Below are 25381 nucleotides of genomic sequence, written 5' to 3' on the forward strand. Positions count from 1 at the left end.
GGCAGCTTACACCCCAGCGGTATGAATATTGACTTCTCTAACTTCAAGTAACCCTTGATTTTCCCCTCTCTTCATTCCTCCCCCTTCCCAGTTCTCCGACCAGTTTGACTGTCCTTGGTTACATGTTTGCTTTGTTGTCACCTTCTCCAAGCTAACAATGGCCTATTCTATATTTTCCTTGAACAGCATCTGTTTTGATGTCTCCTTTTCACACCTTACCCTTCCTTATCTCTGTGTCTCCCTTTCTCCTGACTCTCAGTCTGAAGAAGGGTCTCGACCTGAAACATCATCCATTCCTTCTATCAAGAGATGCTGCCTGTCTTGCTGAGTTATTCCAGAATTTTGTGTCTATCTTAGGTGTAAACCAGCACCTGCAATTCCTTCCTGCACAGTTACATTTTTTATGTAACTCCATACCACAACAATGCAGTTAACATTTAATTGTCTTTTAAAACCATGTAGCAAACTTGTCAGTTCAAGGGAAGCAGGATTGAAAAAAAAAACATCAGCATCTTGTGTATGAACTTTAAAAAATGATTTAAACAACTTATTTTGCTCTTTTCCCAGGTAAAAGCATCATGCAAAACATAATTTCTCGAGTAATTTTCCTTAGCCAGTTCAGGATGCACAATTCATCAGCTTTCCTTCTTGACAGCAATGAACATCTCAAACCCCAATTTTGGCCCGTTTCATGCACAATGCTAAATACAGATGCAGTATTTGTATTTTCTGTTATAAAATGTTGTGACTGATCAGATTCATTGGCTCGTTTTCTTGGATTGACAGAAAATGAGTGTATATTTCATCTCTGGCAGTGTGATTACATTTTATTATTATTAAATAATAACTTTTGCACTTTTCATGAAGTTATGCCATTTTCTTTCAGATATTTTGCCAAAAGCAGAGAACAATGATGATTTGAACGTGACTGTTGTCGTCTCTCCTAATTTGGATACAGTCTCTGTATGTACAACTGAATAAGTGTTTGTTGTAATTTTTTTAAAGGTTTAGGAACTGATTGATTGTGTTGTGGGGTGGGTAGAGAAAGAAAACCATTGTTAACACTTGAATCGTAAACTGCAATTTCCCATGGACGTTATAAAGTGCTTTGTATTTGAGTTTTTGTTCAGCAGCTGGAGAAGAAAGACAACGTCTAAACTGCTTGATAAAGGAGCAATGTTATCCTACCTATCTAATTCCACATTCAAAGGCTTCATCTTGTGCAATAAAAAATCAAGTAAAAAAACATCTGAGCCTGATTTTGAAATGTATGCTCATAGGATTTAAGTAGGACTTTTGTTTATACTAGAAAAGATGAACGAGCAACTTAGAAAGAAGGATGTGGGTTTGTGCTGTAAATGCACCAAGAGTATTTTAAATCAAGTTAATGTTTATTCTGCCAGCACTGAGCCTTTAATTTGAGGTGTGCATTGATGCAAGACTGGAGCCCATAAATGTCACGCATGGATGGATTGTTTGGTGCTTTACAGATAGTGCACTTACGTTGTTTATTAGAGCATCGGTTGCTAACACAGAGAGCTGTCGGGCATTTAAAATAATTAACAATCATGAAGGTTATTTCCCTTTTTCTTCAACAGCAAGTACCTGACAACTCAGTCGATGTACCTGTTCCTTCGATTTCACTGAAGGTATTGTACAATTGCTTACATTGTCATGGGGGAATATAATTCTGTTACTGTTATATCAGTGTAATGTGATTAATAAGACAAGTGTGGAATAGCCCATCGAAGCTAATTCATAGAACAAACATCATAGGAACAGGCCCTTCGGCCCACAATATCTGTGCCGAACATGATGCCTGGTTAAACTAATCTCTTCTGTCTGCACGAGATCAATATCTCTCCATTCTTTGCATATCTATATGCCTATCTAAAAGTCTCATAAATGCCACTATTGTATCTGCCTGCAGCCACCCACCACACTCCGTGTGAAAAAAAATGTGCTCCTCTTACCTTGAAGCACTGCCTTCCAGTCTTCAACATTTCCACCCTGTAGAAAGCCTCTGACTATCTACCCTATCTAAGCCTGAATAATGTGAGCACATTCACTTTACATTAATGTAGGGAGGGATTCTAGAGTTGGGGACCAATCGGCATTTGTAGAATTTAATAATCTAAATCTATTCCAGCATCAATTTATTTAATCTGATAAGGACACAGATAACCTACTTCTTGGGTTCCCCAAAAGTTGGTGTGCTCAGAACGTGAAGTCCATTACAGAATTGACTGACGCGTCCACCACCTCCCACCATGTTCCTTGCAAGGACCTCATCCATTTCTCGTGCTTTCTCTATATCCTCCACTTCTGCTCTCAAAATGAGGCTTTCCACTCCAGGATATTGGAGATGTCTTCTTTCTTCAGGAATCAAGATTCATCCTGCAGTCATGGATGGAACCCTCACCTATGTCTCTGTTTTCCGCAGTTCTTCTTGTCCCTTTGAAACACCAGATAACAGGGATAGAATTCCACTGGTTCTTCCCTTTCACCCTATCGGCCTCCATATCCAGTTTCAACATGTTCCCACCACCAGTTACATCTTCCTCTCACCACCCTTTTCATTTTCTGTGGAGACCACTCTCATTGCATCTCCTTGATATGCTCATCCCTTCCCACCCATCCCTCTCTCTCCCCAGGCACATTCCCCAGCAAATGCAGGAGGTGCAACATCTGTCCCGATACTTCCCCTCTTGTCTCTATTCAGGGACCTCAGTTTCCCTTCCAGGTGAGAACAGTAGTTTTCATGTGTTGTATTCAATGTTCTTGCCGTGGCCTCCTCTACCTCAGTACGACCAACGTAAACTGGAGAAATGCTTTGCCAAATATTTGTACTCTCTTACCCAGGGCCAGAAGTTGGAGCTCCCAGTCAGTTTAATTCCCCTTCACCTACTGGACCTGTCTATCCTTGGCCTTCTCCACTGCTAGAGTGAAGACATATGCAAACTGGAAGAACAAAACCTCACATTCCTGGGTCGCCTCCAACCCAAAGGTATAAACATTAAATTCTCCAATTTCAGATACATTTAATGCCCTCCGCATTTTCCCTGCTTCCATTCACTCCTGCGTACATCTTTCTTTCCACTTCCCCTGCCCCCATCATCCAGTCCCTTTCGCTGCTTCTTTCTGCTCATTGCCCACCACTCCCAAAACTTTGGATCCCCTATTTTCTACTTGCCCCTCCACCAGCCCTGTTACCTTCCACCAACTGTCCCTCCCTCTGGTTCTGCCCCACCTTCAATTTCTCATTTGCACCTTTTTGTCTTCTCCACATCACCTCAGCCTTGTGTACTATCTCCACCCTTTTCTCCCATTAACTCAACTGCCAATCAATCCATCCTCACCTGGCTTTGCGTATCCCAGGTAGCATCATTGGAGGACATTGATAGGTGATGTTTCGCTTCCCGACAGGAAACGTCACCTATCCATGTTTTCCAGAGATTCTGCCTGACCCGTTGAGTTACTCCAGCACACTGTCTTCTATGCAAGGTATCAGCATCTGTAGATCCTTGTATCTACTCTTTGACATAGCACTTGCCAGTTCTTGCCCCACCCATTCCCCTCACCTCTTTATACCAGTTATCTTCACTCTATTCTGAAGAAGGGTCCCTACCTGATTTGGCGTCTGTCCATTTTCCTCCATAGATGTTGCCTGACCTGCTGAGTTCCTCCGGTGGTTTGTTTGTTGATTAACTTGCATAAAGGACTGATGTACTAATTGGCATTATACCAATTTGTCCCAGAGAAGTACTCAAATTAGGAGGAGGAGAAGGCCACTATGCCCTCAGAACCTGCTCTGCTCATCTGTAAGATTGTAATCTCTACGCCACATTTCTGCCCATTTCTGATAACATTTCTTCCACTTGAGTATCAAAAAACAATTGACTTCTGCATAAATATTATACAAAAACTCACACTTGAAAGAAAATGCAGTGAGGGAATAACTCAGCAGGTCAGGCAACAACTCTGGAGGACATGTTGAGGTGGTGTTTTTGTTCAAGACCCTTTTTCAGACTACTCTACTGCCGCTGTATTTATAGAAGAGAATTTGTGTATGTGGTCCACACATAAAAAGAGTTGCCCCAATATTTCAAATGGTTGTTGCAGTCATTATGTCTGTGTATAGAGACAAGTACAAATGTTAATAAACATTATTATTCTGGCTCAAATGATGTACACTGCAAAGTATAGTTTATATATGTATCTGTGAACTCTGCTTTTTAAACTTTTAGGAGAGAGAGATGGATTTGTGGTGTAAGAGAGGAATGGATTTTACTTGCATTATTCAATTGCACCAAGATTGCCCTAATTGTTAAACCCTCAAAATTATGCAATGTGCAGAATAGAAATTTGACACAATCGTTTCCTTGAGTTAAGAGTGCTTAATTGTCATGTGTACTGACAACAGAATAATTAAACTCTCATTTGCAGCAGCATAACAGGCATGTAAACACAGTACTCGGAGATAACAAAATAAAATCAACAAAATAAAACCACAATGCTAGTGCAAAAAGCCCAAAGTCCTTAGTGAAACTAAGACAGTTCATAGTTCACAGTTTAGTTAACGTTTCCTCAAGGGCATCAGTGAAGACATTCTATATATAAAACAGAAAATGCTGGAAATATCCAACAGCCCAATCAGAATCTGTTCAGAACCATTAACTGTTTCTGTCTATACAGATATTGCCTGACATGCGATTTTTTTGGAAGATTTTCTGTTTTATTTCAGATTTCTGATACATGAAGTATTATGCTTTCAGAAACTATTACTTAAAGTGGCCGCCTTGTTTTCGATCTCACAGATCTGCTTTTATAGTTGGTGACCTCAGGGAAAGCTTATTTTTCTATTTTTTCTGCAGCAACGGTTTGGAGCAGCCTGATTCCAGCTTTAGTTTACAGAGTCATAGAACATGGAACCAGACCCACCGTGTCCCTGCCAGCCAAAGTACCTATTCCATTTAGACAATAGACAATAGACAATAGGTGCAGGAGGAGGCCATTCGGACCTTCGAGCCAGCACCGCCATTCAATGTGATCATGGCTGATCATTCTCAATCAGTACCCCGTTCCTGCCTTCTCCCCATACCCCCTGACTCCGCTAACCTTAAGAGCTCTATCTGGCTCTCTCTTGAATGCATTCAGAGAATTGGCCTCCACTGCCTTCTGAGGTAGAGAATTCCACAGATTCACAACTCTGACTGAAAATGATTTTCCTCATCTCATCTCAGTTACCAGCATATGGCCCATTTCCCTTGCCATTCCGTGGTGATTTTAAGATACTTAAATGTTATGAGAGTATCTGCCTCTACCATTACCTGAGGCAGTATGCTCCAGATTTCACCACCCTCTGGGTGATAAAGTTGCCTTAAACCCATAGTTTAAACCCACTGTTTAGAGGAAAGGTTTTTTCATGATCTACCTAATGTATTCCCCCTCCCCCCTTATTTTTTAACATCAACCTTTTCTGCTCCGAAGTAAATAAACCCAGCCTCTCCTGTCTCGTAGATGAAGCAACATCCTGATAAATCCCCTCCACATCCTCTACGGTGTGATCAGATCCTTCCTATAATTTGGTGACCAACTATGGCTTAAATAATGTTTTATAATGTTGTACTATAATCTTCCTCTTATAAACTGTGTCTCATCTAATGAAGGAATGTATCCAAAATACCTTCGTAATCATTTTCTCTACCTGTGTGCTGCGTTCAGGGATTCTTGGATTTATATACCTTTGTCTGCTTTAATTTCCCATTCGATTTCCCAGGATTTTGACACCTCCTTAAAAAAATTGAAACAAATTAGACAGGATCTCCCTTAACAAAATTATGTTGACCATCTATGATCAAACTTGGCTTTCCAGGTGCAGATTAATCATGTCTCTTAGATTTCTTTCCATTCAATAGACAATAGACAATAGGTGCAGGAGTAGGCCATTCAGCCCTTCGAGCCAGCACCGCCGTTCAATGCGATCATGGCTGATCACTCTCAATCAGTACCCCGTTCCTGCCTTCTCCCCATACCCCCTCACTCCGCTATCCTTAAGAGCTCTATCCAGCTCTCTCTTGAAAGCATCCAACAAACTGGCCTCCACTGCCTTCTGAGGCAGAGAATTCCACACCTTCACCACTTTCTGACTGAAAAAGTTCTTCCTCATCTCCATTCTAAATGGCCTACCCCTTATTCTTAAACTGTGGCCCCTTGTTCTGGACTCCCCCAACATTGGGAACATGTTTCCTGCCTCTAATGTGTCCAATCCCCTAATTATCTTATATGTTTCAATAAGATCCCCCCTCATCCTTCTAAATTCCAGTGTATACAAGCCTAATTGCTCCAGTCTTTCAACATACGACAGTCCCGCCATTCCGGGAATCAACCTAGTGAACCTACGCTGCACGCCCTCAATAGCAAGAATATCCTTCCTCAAATTTGGAGACCAAAACTGCACACAGTACTCCAGGTGCGGTCTCACCAGGGCCCGGTACAACTGTAGAAGGACCTCTTTGTTCCTATACTCAACTCCTCTTGTTACGAAGGCCAACATTCCATTGGCTTTCTTCACTGCCTGCTGTACCTGCATGCTTCTTTTCAGTGACTGATGCACTAGGACACCCAGATCTCGTTGAACATCCCCTCTTCCTAACTTGACACCATTCAGATAATAATCTGCCTTTCTATTCTTACTTCCAAAGTGAATAACCTCACACTTATCTACATTAAACTGCATCTGCCATGTATCCGCCCACTCACACAACCTGTCCAAGTCACCCTGCAGCCTTATTGCATCTTCCTCACAATTCACACTACCCCCCAGCTTAGTATCATCTGCAAATTTGCTAATGGTACTTTTAATCCCTTCATCTAAGTCATTAATGTATATCGTAAATAGCTGGGGTCCCAGCACCGAACCTTGCGGTACCCCACTGGTCACTGCCTGCCATTCCGAAAGGGACCCATTTATCCCCACTCTTTGCTTTCTGTCTGTCAACCAATTTTCTATCCATGTCAGTACCCTACCCCCAATACCATGTGCTCTAATTTTGCCCACTAATCTCCTATGTGGGACCTTGTCGAAGGCTTTCTGAAAGTCGAGGTACACCACATCCACTGACTCTCCCCTATCAATTTTCCTAGTTACATCCTCAAAAAATTCCAGTAGATTTGTCAAGCATGATTTCCCCTTCGTAAATCCATGCTGACTTATGTTATCTCACTGGTCTGTTAACCTGTTTGTAACCAATTGTCCATGGAAATGATTACGCTACACATGAGTTTCTTCTCACTGCACTCCGTTGCTTCTGTTCCTTTTGCCCTCTTGCGCCTGCAGAGATATTTCCCCATTGAGCTTCTTTCCATTTGAATCCACTGGGCCCTGATTTGATAATGCATTTACGCTGGAAATCTGTCCATTTGAGTCAAAATGAGATGAGATACTGATCTTGGTAGATAATCTTTATAACACTGAATGTTGTATGGTGATAAGCATTGGTTCGTAAATGGTTAGTTATCCTAAAATAATGCAGTAATTCTACATAATTCTTAAACCCAGGTGACGATTTGGAGCCAGTTTGCTGTTCAGGATGTGAAACTGTCAGTTTGTGTGCAGTCTCCACTGGCAGTAACTCAGGACCAAATGTGTTTTGCTGCTATAGGTAAGTCCTGGATCACACCCACACTGAAGCATTTAGTATTAGAAGTGTGCTTTTCTTCCAATTGTTGAAAATAATTGTCATTTGGTTTATTTTTGTGGATATTTGATTTTAACCAAATCTGTTGGTTTATACCACATTAATACCACAAACCATTCATATTTGCAATAAAGTTTGCAAAGTAAACTTTGGGTCAGGTTGAATCGACTGCATCTAAAATGTAATTTAAAAAAAATATATATATCCACTGGAGAGGGATGGGAGCAACTCATCCTCAATCCTAAAGTCTGAAGAAAGGTCTCGACCCGAAATATAATTTATGCCTTTTCTCCAAACATGCTACCTGACCCGTTGAGTTACTCCAGCATTTTGTGTCTATCCTCAATCCTCAAGCACAACTGCATAAGTAGATTTCTTAAAGTGCAGAAATAGCAAAATAATATATTTTGACTTTTTAATTTCTAATTCATTAATTTTTGTAATTGTTTCTCAGAACCTGGGACGTCAAGAAGTGTAACTTTATCTGTATTCCTAAAGGAGAGCTTCCCACCTGCCATTCTTGGGGGCGATACTGCAGTATCATATCGTACACCAACAGGTACAAACAACAATTTTCTGTTGTTTAACTGTCAAATCAGATTCAAACCAGATTTAATCCAGACTAGAAAATGTGAACTGCTGATCAGCGCAGATTCTTTAATCAGCATGCAAAGTAATTTTGGGTCAGACTGAATAGACTATAGCTATAATGTAGATATTAATTTTCATAAATATTCAATCCAGAGTGGAATGGACACAGCTTTTCTTCAATCTCTAAGGACTACCTAAGAAGTGGAAGATTTCCAAAAATATGGAAATAGTAAAATAATATATTTTGAACTTTGAAATTCAAATATATAAAAGATAACCTACTATATATAAATTGCTGCTTCATTTTGAATAATAAATAGAAGCAAGAGTCGATAATTTGGCCCTTTATGTCAATAACAGACGTTCTTCTGCTCAATGCCATGTTACTGCATTAACCCCTGATGCCATTAATATTTAACAAATGTATTTATCTCTATCATGAATCAAGTCTGACAGAACTCCAGGGTAGTTATCATTTGGGATAACTGTATTAGTATCCAGCTTTAGGTGGTGTGAGTGGATTAGTCATTAGTGCACAGTAAATGAATGCTGGACTTGTTCATTCTGCAAATTACTTTCTACTTTGCAGCTCTGTCAAAACAGCAGCTCAGCTTAGGAGTCCAGTCACGTTCAGTAATTATTCTTGAGAAATTATGAGTTGGGAGGAGAATATACCAGCATCCTCCCACATTTAATAAGATAATACCTGATATGATTTAAACTCTTACTCTGCATTTTTACTTATCCCAGTAACCTTTCAATCACTTGCTTATAAAGAATTTACCTCTGTCTTAATATAGTTCATTACTTCCACCATCTCCTGTTGAGAAAGAGTTCGAAATTCAGCACCTCCGAGGGAGAAAATGTCATCTTATTTATTTATTAAATGGGTGACCGCTTGTTTTAAAAGAGTGATGCCATAGTTTTAGATACTCTGATGCACGCTCTGTGCCATAGTGCTTGTCCAGAGAGAATTGAGTTTGAGCTAATTATATGAGTGGAATAGATTTTGTTTCATTGTTCAACTTGGTTGTGCAGATTGCCTCCTGCTTACAGTCCACAAGAATTTATCCAAGAAAAATTGATAGTGTTCTGTAGGGATCAGTAATTTGTCCGGTTTATATACTGCATTATTACTTGTATTCGTCTTTAACTGGAAGGGAACAGCTCCTGCCATCTGCTGCTAATCAAACTTCACTACTTTAAAAACCCTGGGTCTTAAAGTAAGTGAATCCTTTGGAAAAGAAATAAGACAATGGTCTGATCAATTCACTCTCCTTAATTGTACTGTTAACTATTTTTTCAAAAATAGATCAGTGAGATGTTGGCGCAAGATCTGGAGTAAGTCTGGGAAGTATTTCTTCTAGCTCAAAGAAACACTCACCTTGAACCATTGTGCAAAATTCAACTTTGAATATCTAAATGTCTTTAATATTGACTCACATTTAAAAATAATGACACTATTAAAAAATAATCATGCTATGAAAACACCCCAAATAACAATATGATTTAAAAATAAAATACGAAAAAATACGAAAAAAAATAAAACAATTGCATACAATTGTATACAATTGCATACTGCTTTGCAACGCAATTGGATTGCTCTGAGGAAGGACATTATTGCTATTGAGGGAGTGCAGCGTAGGTTCACCAGTTTAATTCCCAGGTTGGTAGGGCTGACATATGATGAAAGAATGGGTCGACTGGGCTTGTATTCACTGGAGTTTAGAAGGATTGGAGGGGATCTTCTAGAAACAAATAAAACTCTTAAAGGAATGGACAGGCTAGATGCAGGCAAAATGTTCTTAATGCTGGGGGAAGCCCAGAACCAGGGGGTCACAGTTTAAAGAATGGGGTAGGCCATTTTGGACTGAGATGAGGAAAAACATTTTCACCCAGAGAGTTGAGAATCTATGGAATTCTCTGCCACAGAAGGCAGTGGAGGCCAATTCACTGGATGTTTTCAAGAGAGAGTTAGCATTAGTTCAGGGCTAAAGGAACCAAGGGATATGGGGAAAAAGCAGGAATGGGGTACTGATTTTAGATGATCAGCCATGATCATATTGAATGGTGGTGCTGGCTCGAAAGGGCGAATGGCCTACTCTTGCACCTATTCTCCATATTTCTGTGTTTTTTTCTATGCTCAGTTATTATTTTTAAATGAAAATTGTCTGAGACATGCACATGTGCCTTGCACCTCACCATTGAAATAATTGGAGTCGCTGAACCATCAGTAGATCTGTTTGGCACACTTCCAATGGATTGATGTATTAGTGTAACTGCAGGGACAATTGAGAAACAGTTGGAATGACAGGAGCAGGAAGTTCATTTGCATATTCACATGAGTGTTCCTCAGATATGTTTTGGATTTTCAATCTGGCCTTCCTTGGAAAAGGTTGTGCATCAGTGTTAAAAACACAACCAGCTGGATGTCATGAAATGATTTTGCTACTAGCAGATAATGGGTGGAATAAATCTATAATGGATTTTAACAGGGAACTGTAACTAAATTTCTATTATACATATGCTAAAAGATTAAAATTAAGTAATATTTGAAGGGAGCTTTGATTAATCTGACAGCTCATTGGTTCTGTAGATTTAATTTAAAGGATAAAGCAGCATTGTGATTGTTAATGGAGTTTAACGTTTGTCACAGCAGCTGTGGAATTGGATTTTAATTTGTGAGATATATCAGGAGTGAAAAAATGGCATGTGATAACCATGAGAAAACCCTATCTGCCCAGTCTGATTATAGACCATATTTCATATTTTCTTACGACAAAAAAGGAGCCCATTCAGTGCATCTTTTGCTGGCTTTTCAGAACAATCCAATTGATGTTGCAAACTGTGTTCTGTTTTCCTTTGTGCTTTCTTTGGGGAACAGAGCGAAACCCTGAAGGTATGTTGAACACTTTCTATTACTTTTTTTTGAGAAATGTATATATCTAGATTTCAATGTGTAGAAAGGAACTGCAGATACTTGTTTAAACCGAAGATAGACACAAAATGCTGGAGTAACTCAGCGGGACAGGCAGCATCTCTGGAGAGAAGGAATGGGTGACGTTTCAGATCGAGACCCTTCTTCAGACTGAGAGGACCTTTCAGGTTGAGACCCTTCTTACATCTCCGCTCAGTCCAAGCACAGGCTCTGCGATCGTTTTGCTCTGCTCAGTCTGCCTAAACCTACCTGATCTCCCGGTTGCTCAACACTTCAACTCCCCTTCCCATTCCCCCGTTGACCTTTCTGTCCTGGGCCTCCTCCATTGTCAGAGTGAGGGCCAGCACAAATTGGAGGAACAGCATCCCATATTTTGCTTGGGCAGCTTACACCCCAACAGTATGAATATTGACTTCATAAATTCATAAGTGATAAGAGGAGGAAGAACTTTTTCAGTCAGAGGGTGGTGAAGGTGTGGAATTCTCTGCCTCAGAAGGCAGTGGAGGCCAGTTCGTTGGATGCTTTCAAGAGAGAGCTGGATAGAGCTCTTAAGGATAGCGGAGTGAGGGGGTATGGGGAGAAGGCAGGAACGGGGTACTGATTGATAGTGATCAGCCATGATCGCATTGAATGGCGGTGCTGGCTCGAAGGGCTGAATGGCCTACTCCTGCACCTATTGTCTATTGTCTATTGTCTAAGAGCAGAATTAGACCATTCGGCCCATCAAGTCTCCACCATTCAACCATGGCTGATCTATCTCTCCCTCCTAATCCCATTCTCCTGCTTTCTCCCCATAATTCCTGACAACCGTACTAATCAAGAATCTATATCTATCTCTGCCTTAAAAATATCGATTGACTTGACCTCCACAGCCTTCAGTGGCAATGATTCACCATCCCCTGACTAAAGAATTCTCTAACTTCAAGTAACCTTTGCATTCTCTCTCTCTCCATCGCTCCCCTTCCCATTTCTCCAAACAGTTTGACTGTCCCTGATTACATTTTATCTCTGTTTGCTTTGTTGTTACCTGCTCCTAGCTAACAATGATCTATTCTACATTTTCCTTGGTCCACCCCCTTTGATGTCTCGTTCTCACACATGCCACTTCCGTATCTCTGTATCTCCTCCTCCCCTTCCCTTGACTCTCAGTTTGAAGAAGGGTCTCGACCCAAAACGTCACCTATTTCTTCTCTCCAGAGATGCTGTTTGTCCCGCTGAGTTACTCCAGCATTTTGTGTCTATCTTGCATCTATATTTCAGTGGCTTCAGTGAGGAAGTTTAAATCAGAAGGTCTGCATATGTATTCCACACTGCATTTGAAGGGTTTGATTCTCGAGACTTCAAATTAGCTTTGATTTTGGAATTTTCATTGGGGGATGTTTGTTATCAGATTTTTGCCGGCTTGTGAATTCTGATGGTATTAATTGAGTAATCTGTTAGATGAAAGGAAACTTAGTCTGGGGTAAAATCATTCATATAACCACACAATTCTAGATGTGTTTAAGTGAATGAGATTATATTCTAGCTTCTTCCACGGTCCCCAACCAAGCAGCACAGTTGTAGGGTAGTAGCTGGGTATTAAAAACACCATAAGTGAATCAAAATAAAAACAGAAAATACTGGAGAATACTTCACAGGACAGGCAGCATCTGTAGAGGGAGTGTTTAATGTTAACATTTCAAGATGATGATATTTAATAGATATTAGCGTCCAAACATTTTTAAGTTATGGGGGATGGGGTTGGGGGGAGGGGGGGGTGTGCGAGAGTTAGGGAAAGGGTATATGGTGGATAGTATTGGTTGCGGAGTTTTTGTTTATAATAGGATGGAAACCAAAAGAGAGACAGTGGTGGTGGTAGTATCAACTAAAAAGGTTGGTGAATAACTTGTTTATTGCATTCATTCTATCTGGAAGTAAAATAAATATAAAGAGATTAATGAGAACAGAGGAGAGAGGAAAATAAAATCCAAGCTAGAACCATGAACTCCCAAATGTTGATGTTACTGGAAATATAACATTCATTCAAAAAAATGATGAAAATACCCAGAAAGTTAGGCAGCATTAATTGAGAGTGAAATACAGTTACTGTTACAGGTTGGTAAACTCTCATCAGAACTGTAAGTTCTGACACAAACTTTATCAGAAACGGGTGAAGATACTGTTGAGTCCTGAGGGCTGTCATATGTCTAGATGCAATCACTGAATTAATCTTTGTATTTGTTTTTGGTCCAAAGGTGGTAAGGTCAGGGTGTCCAATGTAGATGGGTAATAAAATCAGCAAGGACAATGTGGGCCAAAGTGCTCATTTCTCTGCAGTGCAATTCAATACCAACTCATTGGTAATCTAATGGATTAAAGAAATTATTGTTAGTGAATAAAAATTAATATTGGACAAACTAATGAGATTAAAATGCAATAAATCCCCAGGACTTGATGACATGCTTCTAATGATTTTAAAGGAGCCCACTTTGGAGACAATAAATGCACTGGTCCTCCTATTCCAAAATTCCCAAGATTTTTCGAATGATTCACACAAATTGGAAGGCAGCAAATGCATTCTGCTATTTAAGAAAGGCAGAAAAGACTGGGTAGCCTGACATCAGGAGATAAATGCTTGACTCTTTTATTAAGTAAGTGGAAATAGGTCATAATAGATTGGGCAAAATCAACATGGATTTATAAAAGGGAAATAATATTTGTCAAAACTGTTAAAATTGAAAGATGCAGAGTGGATGAAGGTCAACCAGCAATGCACTGTATTTGGATTTTCGGGAAGACTTTGATAAGATGCCACACAAGAAATTAAACAAAATTAAAGCACGTGGTACTAGGAATAATACAGAATGTGGAGAACAAGTTAATTAAGTGAATGGGGAAGGATGTGCAATGTAAATTGTATGTCACTGCTGATCAGATTGGAGCCACTTTCCGGGAGAAAGTTCATGGAAATTTAAAAACCAAGAAAGAAAATGTCTTAGTTTTACCACCCTGAGTGAATACATCTCTCTTCATTTCTGCTGTCATATCTTACCTAGTGTACAAGGACTGTGACTTCCTTGGTGACATTGAGTTGCACTGCAGAGAAATGAGCACTTTGGCCCACATTGTCCTTGCTGATTTTATTACCCATCTACATTAATCTCAATTGCCTGTATAGGATTCCTATCTTTCGATGCTTTGCCGATTCAATTGCCTGTCTAAATATCTCAGACATAGTGACTGTATATGATTCCACCACCTCCTCTGGCAGTGAATTCTAGTTATCAACCACTCTGCGATTCACCCCGTTTGCATCTCAGAAAAGCCATCCAACCCTATGGTGCTTTGCATGTTGTTATGAAAGGAGTTAATGAGGCAAATTAGTTTATGGAGGGGATACAAGCAGTTTTCTTCAGCTCATTGTCTTGTGTTATTCATGTCACTGAGATGCTCTACCTATACCCATACCTCAGCTAGTTTATCCCATCTCAGTCATATTTTTGACATCCTCCTCTGATTATTTCAATATTATCTTGGTATTTTCCCATCATTTACCTTCCATAAACCCCAGTTCACTGAGAAGCTGTTGAATGCGATTGTGCACAAAGCTAAACTTTCACATTAGCCAAGTCCTTGCTGACCAACATTGGCACCTATTCTCTCCCGCTGATTAATTTCAAACTTTCACACATGCTTAATTCCTTTCACAGATTGACCCCCTCCATACTTCTGGAATCCTTCCAGCTGTACAACCCCAAGAACTATCTCCTGAATTTTCATACCTTCAGCACTCTCCTCGACACCGATACGCTGATTCAGTCATTTGAGTCTAGTGCTCCTAAGTTCTCTTCCCATCCTCTCCTTGAAAAGCAATCTGCAATACCATCATGATGATGACATTTTGTTTTTGTTTGGGAAGCCAGTTGTGTATTCAAACAGCAGGGAATCTACTATGATTATAGCAACAATAAGCTTCTTCTGCTGCTTTTATGGAAAAATTTGCACAAATGTAAATGATATTCTGTACACTACTCAAAAAAAAGAACTATAATTACCATAACCTTTAGATCACATGAGCAATAAGGTTATTCACAATCATTGTCCACCTGTTAAAGAGATAATGGCATTATTTCATTAAGTCTGTGGGCAATAGACAGTTAGAATATGTGAATGATATAGAACTTTATAAAGCTTGGGCAATAGAAATCCTTATTAGGGTTAGGTTATAGAGTCATATAAAATTAAAAAGGGCCCTTCGGCCCAACCTGCCCACACTGACCAACAATGTCCCATCTATACTATTCCCACCTGCCTGCGTTTGGCCCATATTCCTCCAGACTTGTCCTTTCCATGTACCTGTCCAAATGTTTCTTAAACATTGTGATAGTACCTGCCTCAACTACCTCCTCCAGACCTCATTCCATACACCCACCACCCTTTGTGTAAAAAAAAAGTTGCCCCTCTGGTTCCTATGAAATCTTCCCCCCCCCCCACCTTAAACCTATGTCCTTCCGCTCTCAATCTCCCCTTCTCTGGGCAAGAGACTTTGTATCTACCTGATCTATTCCTCTCATTATTTTGTACACCTCTATAAAATCACCCTTCAACCTCCTGCGCTCCAAGGGATAGAGTCCTAGCCTGTTCAACCTCTCCCTCTAGCTCAGGCCCTAGAGTCCTGGCAAAATCCTTGTAAATCTCCTCTGCACCCATTCCAGCTTGACAACATCTTTCGTATAACATGGTGCCCACAACTGAACACAATACAAAAGCCTTTTTGTTCCCCCCCATGTACCTGTGGTGCCACTTTTAATGAACTGTGTACCACCACTCCTTGATCCATCTGCTCTACATCACTCTTCAGAGCACTACCTTTCACTGTGTAGGTCCTGCCCATGTTAGTCTTCACAAAGTGCAGCACCTCACATTTCATTGTATTAAATTCCATCAACCGTTCCTCAACCTTTTGGTCACATCATCAAAAAACTCAGTCAGATTCGTAAGGTGTCCCAGAATGAGGGGTAAAATTGTGAAAATATCGCTTGCAATTTAAATTTATGTATCTGTCATTAAAAACAATTCTCCAGATTAAAAATTACCAGTTCTGTCCTGTCCATTTTAGTACTGTGCATTAAATGGCATAATATAGTTGGTTTAAATATAGATATGAATTATGGCATTTAAAATAATCAAAAGTATTGCACGAAGCAGCATGTATTTTATATGGGAAATTATTTTGAGTTAAAGCATCTTTGCTTATGCCAGAATCCACAGAAGTTACACAAGCCTTTCATTTATTAATGAACTCAACATTGACCTGTGCTTACTTTAGGTCAAATGGATTTTCTCCCGTTTCCTCCTAAATGCATCTCTGTCTGGAATTAAATCTATGAATTCCTTTTCATTTCCTTTGAGCATAAAAATAAATTATTTTTGTCGAAGTTACTTATAAACAAATGTCAAGAATAAGGTCTCAGTCAGCATAGAGATTGACAGGGAATTAAGCTCCTTCACTGTATGAATGGATATGGGTTCATTTTCAGTTTGTTGCTACCTTTATGTTAAGATTGAATTTGTTGCAGATAAAAAGCCAACTTAGAAGCAAAATCACCTATGGACATAAATTAGGAGCAGGAGTAGGCCATTTTGCCTTTTCATCCTGTTCAGCCATTCAATGGGATTATGGCGAATCTGATTGAACCCACAACATATCACTCCCGTCTAACCACATAACCATAATATAACTGTTCACCTTATTGCTTATTAAATGTCTATCCGCCTCTGCCACTACTATTCTTTGAAGAAGAGAGTTCCAAAGACTCATGAACGTCTGAGAAAATGAATTTTCCTCATCTGCTTTAAATGAACAGGCCATGTACTTTAAAAGGCCTAGTTTCTAGATTATCCTAAAAGATGAAACATCCTTTCAAATCCAGATACAAGATGCTGGAATTTGGAGTAAAAACAAACTGCTGAAAGAACTTGGCTAGTCAAGAAGCATCTGCGGAGGCAATAGGGTGATCAAAGTTTCAGTTCAAGACCCTGCATCAGGACTGAGCACAAAGGGAATCGTCCCACTACACACTTGATGCTGTTTAATCCAGAGTTCTTTGAACAGTTTGTTTTTTTTCTCTTGAAATCCACCCTGTTAAAGTCAATGATCTTTATTTGTTTCAATCAAGTCCTAGGCTCTTCCAGGTACAACCCAATCTGTTAATCTTTCCTTACAAGATAACTGCCTATTCCAGGTACTCTGAACTACTAACAATGCAATCATATCCTTCCTTAAAAAAGGGCAATACTGTACATAGAGCTCAACATGTCTCACCAATGGCCTATTAAACTAAAGAACAATCTCTCTATATTTGTATCCAATTCTGTTGACAATAAACAACAATATTCTATTATCTTTTTGATTTACTTGCAGTACATACATCATAGCCTTCCATAAATCATGTTTTGCACATCCAGATTCTTTAAAATTAAGCTTTGTAATCTTTCACCATTCAGATAATTATTTTATTTTTCTAACATGATGGACAATGCTCACATAATATTCCATTTGTGAGAACCTTATCTATTTTCATAATTAATTCAGTAATTTGCATCGTTCCTTGCCTCACTATCCCACCAACTACCCTTGCCCAAGGCCTCTCCCCACCATCACCCCCACATCTTAACAGACTTTATAATACTTTAATTTTAGTTACCCGTTGCGGGTTCGTTTTAATTATTGGTCTTGGATGTTCATTGAAATAATTTTAAATTTTACCTAGACAAAAGAGACTGCAATGCTGGAATCTAGAACAAAAGCAGAACACTGGAGCAACTCAGCAGGTCAAGCAGCATCTGCTTGGAAGGAAATGGACAGTCTGAAGAAGGCTCCTGACGTGAAACATCACCCATCCTTTTTCTCCAAAGATGCTGTCTGACCCGTTGAGTTACTCCAGCACTTTGTGTCTATCTATGTTATAAACCAGCATCTGCAGTTCTATTTTTCTATAGATGACATTTTAGGTCAGGGCCATTTTTCAGACTGAGTACAGGAGTGAGGGAAATGAGAGGAGCAAGAACTGGAGAGTGATAGATGGATTGTGAATAGGGGTGATTGGCTGATGGGTGGGCACAGTTTTACAGGCTAGAGGTGGTGGAGACAAAAGGGAGCCGATGTGGAATCTAAAAAGAAAGGAAGATGAGTAGTGAAATGTAAAACCAGAGGGAGGGAAAATGGGTAGAAGGGAACAGGTGTGGGGCATATGTGAAATAGGAGACTCAGAAGAGGGGGGCTATGAAATGAAGCAGCTCAAGGAGGGGAAAGGAACTGGGTGATGGGGGCAGGGGGAGTATTAAATAAATATGAATTTTAGTTTGATATTGGATAACACAATTCTGTAGACCTTTCCCAGTGGGAGCTGGCATTTTACTACATTTGGCTGCTCTATCATAATAATAATAATAATAAAAATTTATTCCTTTATTCGTCCCGCACCGGGGAAATTTACAGTGTTACAGCAGCAAAGTGGATAGCAAGAGAGCAAGAGATCATTCATTATAAATAAAATGACAACAATTGTCATTTGTTTCCGTGTGTTCTGAGCTGTTATTGTTGACTCGTCTGCTGGGAGCAGTGCTGGTTGTGCAGCCTCACAGCAGCGGGAAGGAAGGACCTCCTATATCCTTCTGGCACTTGGGGTGAAGGAGTCTGTCACTGAAGGAGCTACTCAATGCAGTGACAGTGTCCTGCATGGGGTGGGAGTCGTTGTCCAGCAGCGATGTTAGCTTTGCCATCATCCTCCTCTCTCCCACCACCTGCACTGTCGAGGGTGCAGCCCAGGACAGAGCTGGCCTTCCTGACCAGCTTGTCGAGTCTCTTCCCTTCCGCCGCTGAGATGGTCCATAGAAGATGGTCGATGCAACCACCGTGTTGTAGAAGGTCCTTAGGAGTGCTCCCTGCACTCCAAAGGACCTGAGTCTCCTTAGCAGATAAAGTCTGCCCTGGCCCTTTCTGTATAGCGCATCGGTGTTTTCAGTCCAGTCCAGTTTATTGTTGAGGTAGACACCCAGGTACTTATAAGAATCCACCCTCTTGATGTTCACCGGTGTCGGGAGGACCTGGCTGCGCCTACGGAAATCTACCACCATCTCCCTGGTTTTCCCCACATTGATCTGGAGGCAGTTCCGCTGGCACCAGTCCACAAACTCCTTGATCGGTTCTCTGTACGCCCTGTCCTCGTCGCCCATGATGAGGCCGACAATGGCAGAGTCGTCACAGAACTTCTGTAGATAGGAGTCTGCAGAGCTGTGCCTGAAGTCCGCAGTGTACAGGGTGAACAAGAATGGCGCTAGCACTGTTCCCTGCGGAACCCCAGTGCTGCAGACCACCCTGTCCAAGACCAGGTCCTTTGTCCTCACATACTGTGGTCGGTTGGTGAGGTTGTCCAGAATCCAGGATACGAGGTGGTGATCCACTCCTGTGCGCTCCAGCTTGCCCCCCAGAAGCCTCGGCTGGATGGTGTTGAATGCACTGGAGAAATCAAAGAACATGATTCTCACAGTGCTATCCGGCTTCTCCAGGTGTGAAAGAGCTCTGTTCCGTAGGTAGATGATGGCGTCCTCCACCCCGATGCGAGTCTGGTAGGCGAACTGCAGCGGATCCATTGATGGTCTCACGAGGGGGCGGAGATGGAGGAGGACCAGACGCTCCAGTGTCTTCATCGGGTGCGATGTCAGTGCCACCGGCCTGTAGCTGTTGAGTTCCTTCGGGTGCGGCATCTTTGGTACCGATACCACGCAGGAGGAGGTGGGGGTGGTGGGGTTGGGGCAGGAGAAGCAGAAGCAGTGGGTGGTGACTGGACCCAAGTGCTGTGGGACGAGAGGTGGGGCAGCATACTGGATGTGCAGACAAGGGGGGCTGCAGCAGGGGCGATTGGACCGGGGGAGGGGTAGGTGACTGATCAAACCTGTTGAAGAAAAGGTTCAGATCGTTCACCCACTTGTGGTCCCCCTCGGCCCGGGAGTCCGGTTCCTTGTACCCAGAGATGGTTTTGAGGCCTCTCCAGACTCCACTGATGTTGTTCCTCTGCAGCTGGTCCTCCATCTTCTTCCTGTAGCTGATCTTCCCCTCTCTGATCTTCCTCCTCAGCTCCTTTTGCACAGCCTTCAGCTCCTCCTTATTTCCCGAACCAAGTCATCATCACAACAGCAAAAATCCTAATCAATATACAGACACAGTAATCATTGAAGCAGAATATTAGAATTTTCTGATAATGTCAGTATTATGGAATCAGATCTCCACTAAATGTGTTTGCATCAAAAACTAAGTATAAATAATTTTCATGGGGGAAATCCACTGACTGTCATTGGGCCAGTTTAATTTTGTAAATATATATTTCTTATGAAGAGATTAAAAGCTCTTTGAGGAGAACAAATTCCAATGCTGGCCCATTCAATTCCTGTCGTGCTGAGCATAACCAATAATAATTGCAGAGAAGTTTGGAACAAAATCATCTTTGTGTCATTCCAATCATAGAAACATAGAAACATAGAAAATAGGTGCAGGAGTAGGCCATTCGGCCCTTCGAGCCTGCACTGCCATTCAATATGATCATGGCTGATCATCCAACTCAGTATCCTGTACCTGCCTTCTCTCCATACCCCCTGATCCCTTTAGCCACAAGGGCCACATCTAACTCCCTCTTAAATATAGCCAATGAACTGGCTTCATCATGCGGATAGGATTACCTAAGCAACTGGGGTGGGGATGGGAGTAGGGGAAAAAGACTGAATTTGGGGGGGATTACTTGAAATTGGAGAATTCAATGTTAATTGGGTTGTAAGCTATCAATGCAGAATATGAAGTGCTGTTCTTCCAGTATCCTTGTAGCCTAACTGGCAATTGAGACCAAAGACAAAAAGGTGGGAACGGGAATAAGAAGGGGAGTTAAAATGGTTAGCAGGCGGACAGAGGCGGGCCTTGGCGTATAGAATGCAAGTGTTTATTTAACGAGGAGAAAGACAATAGGACGGAGGAACTTGGGGCAGTCAATGGAAGTGTCTTGAGAGCAGTCAGTGTCGCCGTCGAAGAAGGACTGAAGGTACTATCGTGTATGAAAATAGACAATTCTCCAGGGCCTGATCAGATATATCCGAGGACATTGTGGGAAACTAGAAAGGAAATTGCAGGAGCCCTGGTTGAAATTTACGTCGTCCTTAAATACAGGATAGGTGCCGGAACACTGGAGAGTGGAAAATTTTATGCCTCTTTTCAAGAAGGGCTGCAGGGAAAATGCAGCGCACTATAAGCCGGTGAGGTTAACATCTGGAGTTGGAAAGTTACTAGAGGGTATTCTGAGCGATAGGTTATGCAGGCATTTGGATGAGCAAGGGCTGATTAGGGATACTCAGCATGGTTTTGTACATGGGAGGTCGTGTCTCACAAATCTGAGTGAGTTTTTTGAAGACGTGACCAAAAAGGTCAATTGAGGGCAGACTTGTAGATTTCTACATGAATTTCAGTAAGGCATTCGACAAGGTTCCGCATGGTAGGCTGCTCTGGAAGGTTAGATCGCATGGGATCCAAGGAGAGATAGCTGAATGGATAGCAAATTGGCTCCATGGAAGGAAGCAGAGGGTGATGTTGGAAGGTTGCTTCTCGGACTGGAGGCCTGTGAATAGTGGTGTGCCTCAGGGTTCGATGCTGGGATCATTACTGTTTGTCATCTACATCAATGGTTTGGATGAGAACATACAGAGCAAGATTAGCAAGTTTGCTCATGATACAAAAGTGGGTGGTTTTGCAGATAGTGAAGATGGTTGTGAAAGATTGCAGCAGGATCTGGATCGATTGGTCAAGTGGGCTGAGGAATATTTGATGGAATTTAATACAGAGAAATGTGAGGTGTTGCATTTTGGGAGGAGGGCAGGACATACACAGTGAATGGTAGGCCTCTGGGTAGTTTTGTAGAGCAGAGGGATCTAGGAGTGCAGGTGCATGGTTCCTTGAAGGTCGAGTCGCAGGTAGGTAAGGTGGTAAAAAAGGCTTTTGGCACATTGGCCTTCATCATTCAGAGTATTGAGAAAAGAAGTTGGGAGGCCATCTTGCTGTTGTATAAGACGTTGGTGAGACCGCATTTAGAGTATTGTGTTCAGTTCTGGGCACCATGTTATAGGAAAGATATTGTGAAGCTTGAAGGGTTTCAGATAAGATTTACGAGCATGTTGCCAGGACTAGAGGGTGTGAGCGATAGGGAGAGGTTGAGTAGGCTGGGTCTCGATTCCTTGGAGTCCAGGAGGATGTGGGGTAATCTTATCGAGGTGTATAAAATCATGAGAGGAATAGATCCAGTAGATGCACAGAATCTCTTGCCCAGAGTAGGGGAATTGAGGACCAGAGGACATAGGTTCAAGGTGAAGGGGAAAAGATTTAATAGGAATCTGAGAGGTAACGTTTTCATACAAAGGGTGGTGGGTTTATGGAACAAGCTGGCAGAGGAGGTGGTTGAGGCTGGGCCTATCTCAACATTTAAGAAACAGTTAGACAGGTACATGGATAGGATAAGTTTGGAGGGACATGGACCAAGCGCAGGCAGGTGGGACTAGCTGGGACATGTTGGCCGGTGTGGGCAAGTTGGGCCAAAGGGCCTGTTTCCATACTGTATCACTCTATGACTCTATGTGCTTGTCAAAACGGTCGCCTATTCTAAGTTTGGTCTCGATGATGTTAAGAAAGCTGTAAAGGAGTTTACCTGTTAGTAACCTTAAGATGATAATACAAACAGAAAATGTTGGAAGTACTCAGCAAGTGAGGCAGCACATGGAGGGAGAGGAACAGAGGTGATGTTAAAAGTCAATGATCATTCATCAGGTAGTTTTTTCGATTATAGGTTTAAAAACTAAAGCTGTCAAATGCAAATTTTCATTTGGAAATTTTAACAGTAATCTTGCTTTGCAGGTGTTCCTCGAATTGCACAGTGCACATTTAGTTTGCCTCTCAAGTTAATTTGCCAACCAGTTCAACCATCTAAGAATGCTGTTCACAAAATTACAATTGACATAAACAAGCCACCTGTAAATATCTCCGTTCTTTTTCCAGGTAAGCACTCCACATTAGTAATAGTTTTTCTAAATAATTGCGGCATACCAATTGTGAATGAATATTAATATAACACGTTTATTTGCTAACATTCATGTTTCCATCTTATTTCATCTATCATTTTTCTTCTGCTGGTGAAGAGCATTGTCGCTCATTCACAGCATTTAGAATCAGTTTGGCATTAATATAGGCCCATGATTCTGAGCCAAGCATGATGCCAAATTAAACTAATCCCTTCTGCCCGCACATGATCCATACCCCTTGTCTCTTTGTACATTCATGTGCCTCTCCTAAAACTTCTTAATGTCACCATAATTTCTGCTTCCACCACCACCACTGGCAGTGTGTTCCAAGCACCTACTATTCTGTGTATTTAAAAAAAACTCACCCCACACATCTCTTTTCAACTTTTCTGCCTCTGACCTTTTTAGCCTGCAGAAAAAGGTTATGACTGTTTACCCTCTACATGCCTCTCATCATCATCTATATACCAAATGTTGCCTAACCAAAGTTTTATAATGCTGCAAAATGACTTCCTGTCTCTTATACTCAACATCCCAATCGATGAAGGCAAGCAGACATACACCTTCTTTACCTCTCAATCTATTTTTGTTGCCACTTTCAGGGAGCTTTGGACCCTACGCCCAAGATCCTTTTGTATATCTATGCTATTCAGGGACTCGCCATTAACTGTTCACTTTCCCCTTACATTTGACCTCCCAAAGTGCAACACCTTACATTTGCCCGGATCAAACTCCATCGACCATTTCTCACCCGTATATGTAACTGGTCTATATCCCACTGTATCCTCACCATTTTTCATGTTTCATTTAATCTTTCGTGTATGAGCCTGATTAGTGAGTGTGGCAGCTGAAACTAATTTGTTCTTGCCTTTCACATTCAGCAAAACTTACTAGACAACAATCCCACTCGTTCTCATTAACCTAGATATTGAGCTCAGCTGCAGCACTTTAATGCTGGGGTTAATGAAATCAGGATAGAACCGGACCCAAGACCTTCCAGGGCAGATGGATACTCAGAACCTTAGTAGATCTCTTCCATTTGGAACTTGTAGAAAGCTCAGTATATGTAATTGTTATCATGTGTATGTAATATAGAGTTACATTTTCTACCCCTCAGCTATGCTTTTATAAATGGCACCAAAATTGTTTTCCTAAACTATGCAAGACAACATCTTTATAGAGCTGTAATGGAATATTTTTGTCTCTTGAAGTTCACCTTCAATTTTAAAACATGCTTATCAATCAATTCAGGAGTGTATATCTATCACATTCATTAAGTCGAGAGAGTAACTTCAATGTTGAACTTGTGGCAAAGGCTTTTTGCGTGAGTATTATTTAGTTATGCTTACACTTAGGCTAATTTTCCATTTTTCTTTATAAAAACAGATTTTCTTGGAGAGTCAGATCACGAGCAGATGAATGTCTTGGGATTTAAATTACTCTCAGGGTCAACGATTACACTTTTATCCTCAAAGACATCAAGTGAGTACGATCTTCTGTGATTATCTCCATTAACTGCCTTCAAATTAACTAAGAACAGCTACCCCTGGCTTGTAACATGTAATGAGAGAGCATATCTAATTTCAGGAATTATAGTTTCTCTTTTGAATCTACTTCCCAGTTTTGTGCTTCTGTCCCTTCCCTCTGTTAATCAGAATGCACATCATCATATAGAATAAGTAAGTTTGCAAAGTAGTATCAGCTCCTAAAGTGCAATTATAAGAATGTTTTCACATAGTTATCTGATAGACCCTGTTTATGGCGAGAAAAAAATGTCTGGTTTCAATTTTTGATACTTTATGGTTCACTTAAACCTTTTACTCTAAGTCAGAGTGTTTTGTGATCTTCTGGGATCACTACTGACCTTGTGCCAGTGCCTCTGGCAATCAGAGAACAATTGCAGGTTATGAGAGAATGGCTCAGTTCTGCCTAGGATTATTTTAAAAGAGTCTGTTAATTCATGTGCTTAGGTGAAGCAGTGTGTGAAGTACAGTATATAATTTAAAATAATCTGTACTAGTAGTGGTTCTCTCATTGATTTGATTATTAGTTGTCATATTAA

At 41.0% G+C, this 25381-nt stretch overlaps 1 protein-coding gene across 5 annotated transcripts in view; it reads left to right on the forward strand.

Moving 5' to 3' along the window:
* Positions 1-25381, forward strand: part of bbs9 (Bardet-Biedl syndrome 9) — a 303117-nt gene that overhangs the window by 58411 nt on the left and 219325 nt on the right. For 4 of the 5 annotated variants that reach the window (XM_078397603.1, XM_078397604.1, XM_078397605.1 and 1 more), the window contains 7 exons: positions 887-963; positions 1599-1649; positions 7562-7664; positions 8155-8259; positions 11176-11190; positions 23156-23296; positions 24706-24801. In XM_078397603.1, coding sequence (XP_078253729.1) covers positions 887-963; positions 1599-1649; positions 7562-7664; positions 8155-8259; positions 11176-11190; positions 23156-23296; positions 24706-24801 — 588 coding nt within the window. The remainder of the gene's footprint in view (positions 1-886; positions 964-1598; positions 1650-7561; positions 7665-8154; positions 8260-11175; positions 11191-23155; positions 23297-24705; positions 24802-25381) is intronic. The other variant, XM_078397606.1, reaches the window with a different exon arrangement.

Source organism: Rhinoraja longicauda, chromosome 4 (assembly GCF_053455715.1).
Source record: "Rhinoraja longicauda isolate Sanriku21f chromosome 4, sRhiLon1.1, whole genome shotgun sequence".
NCBI lineage: Eukaryota > Metazoa > Chordata > Chondrichthyes > Rajiformes > Arhynchobatidae > Rhinoraja > Rhinoraja longicauda.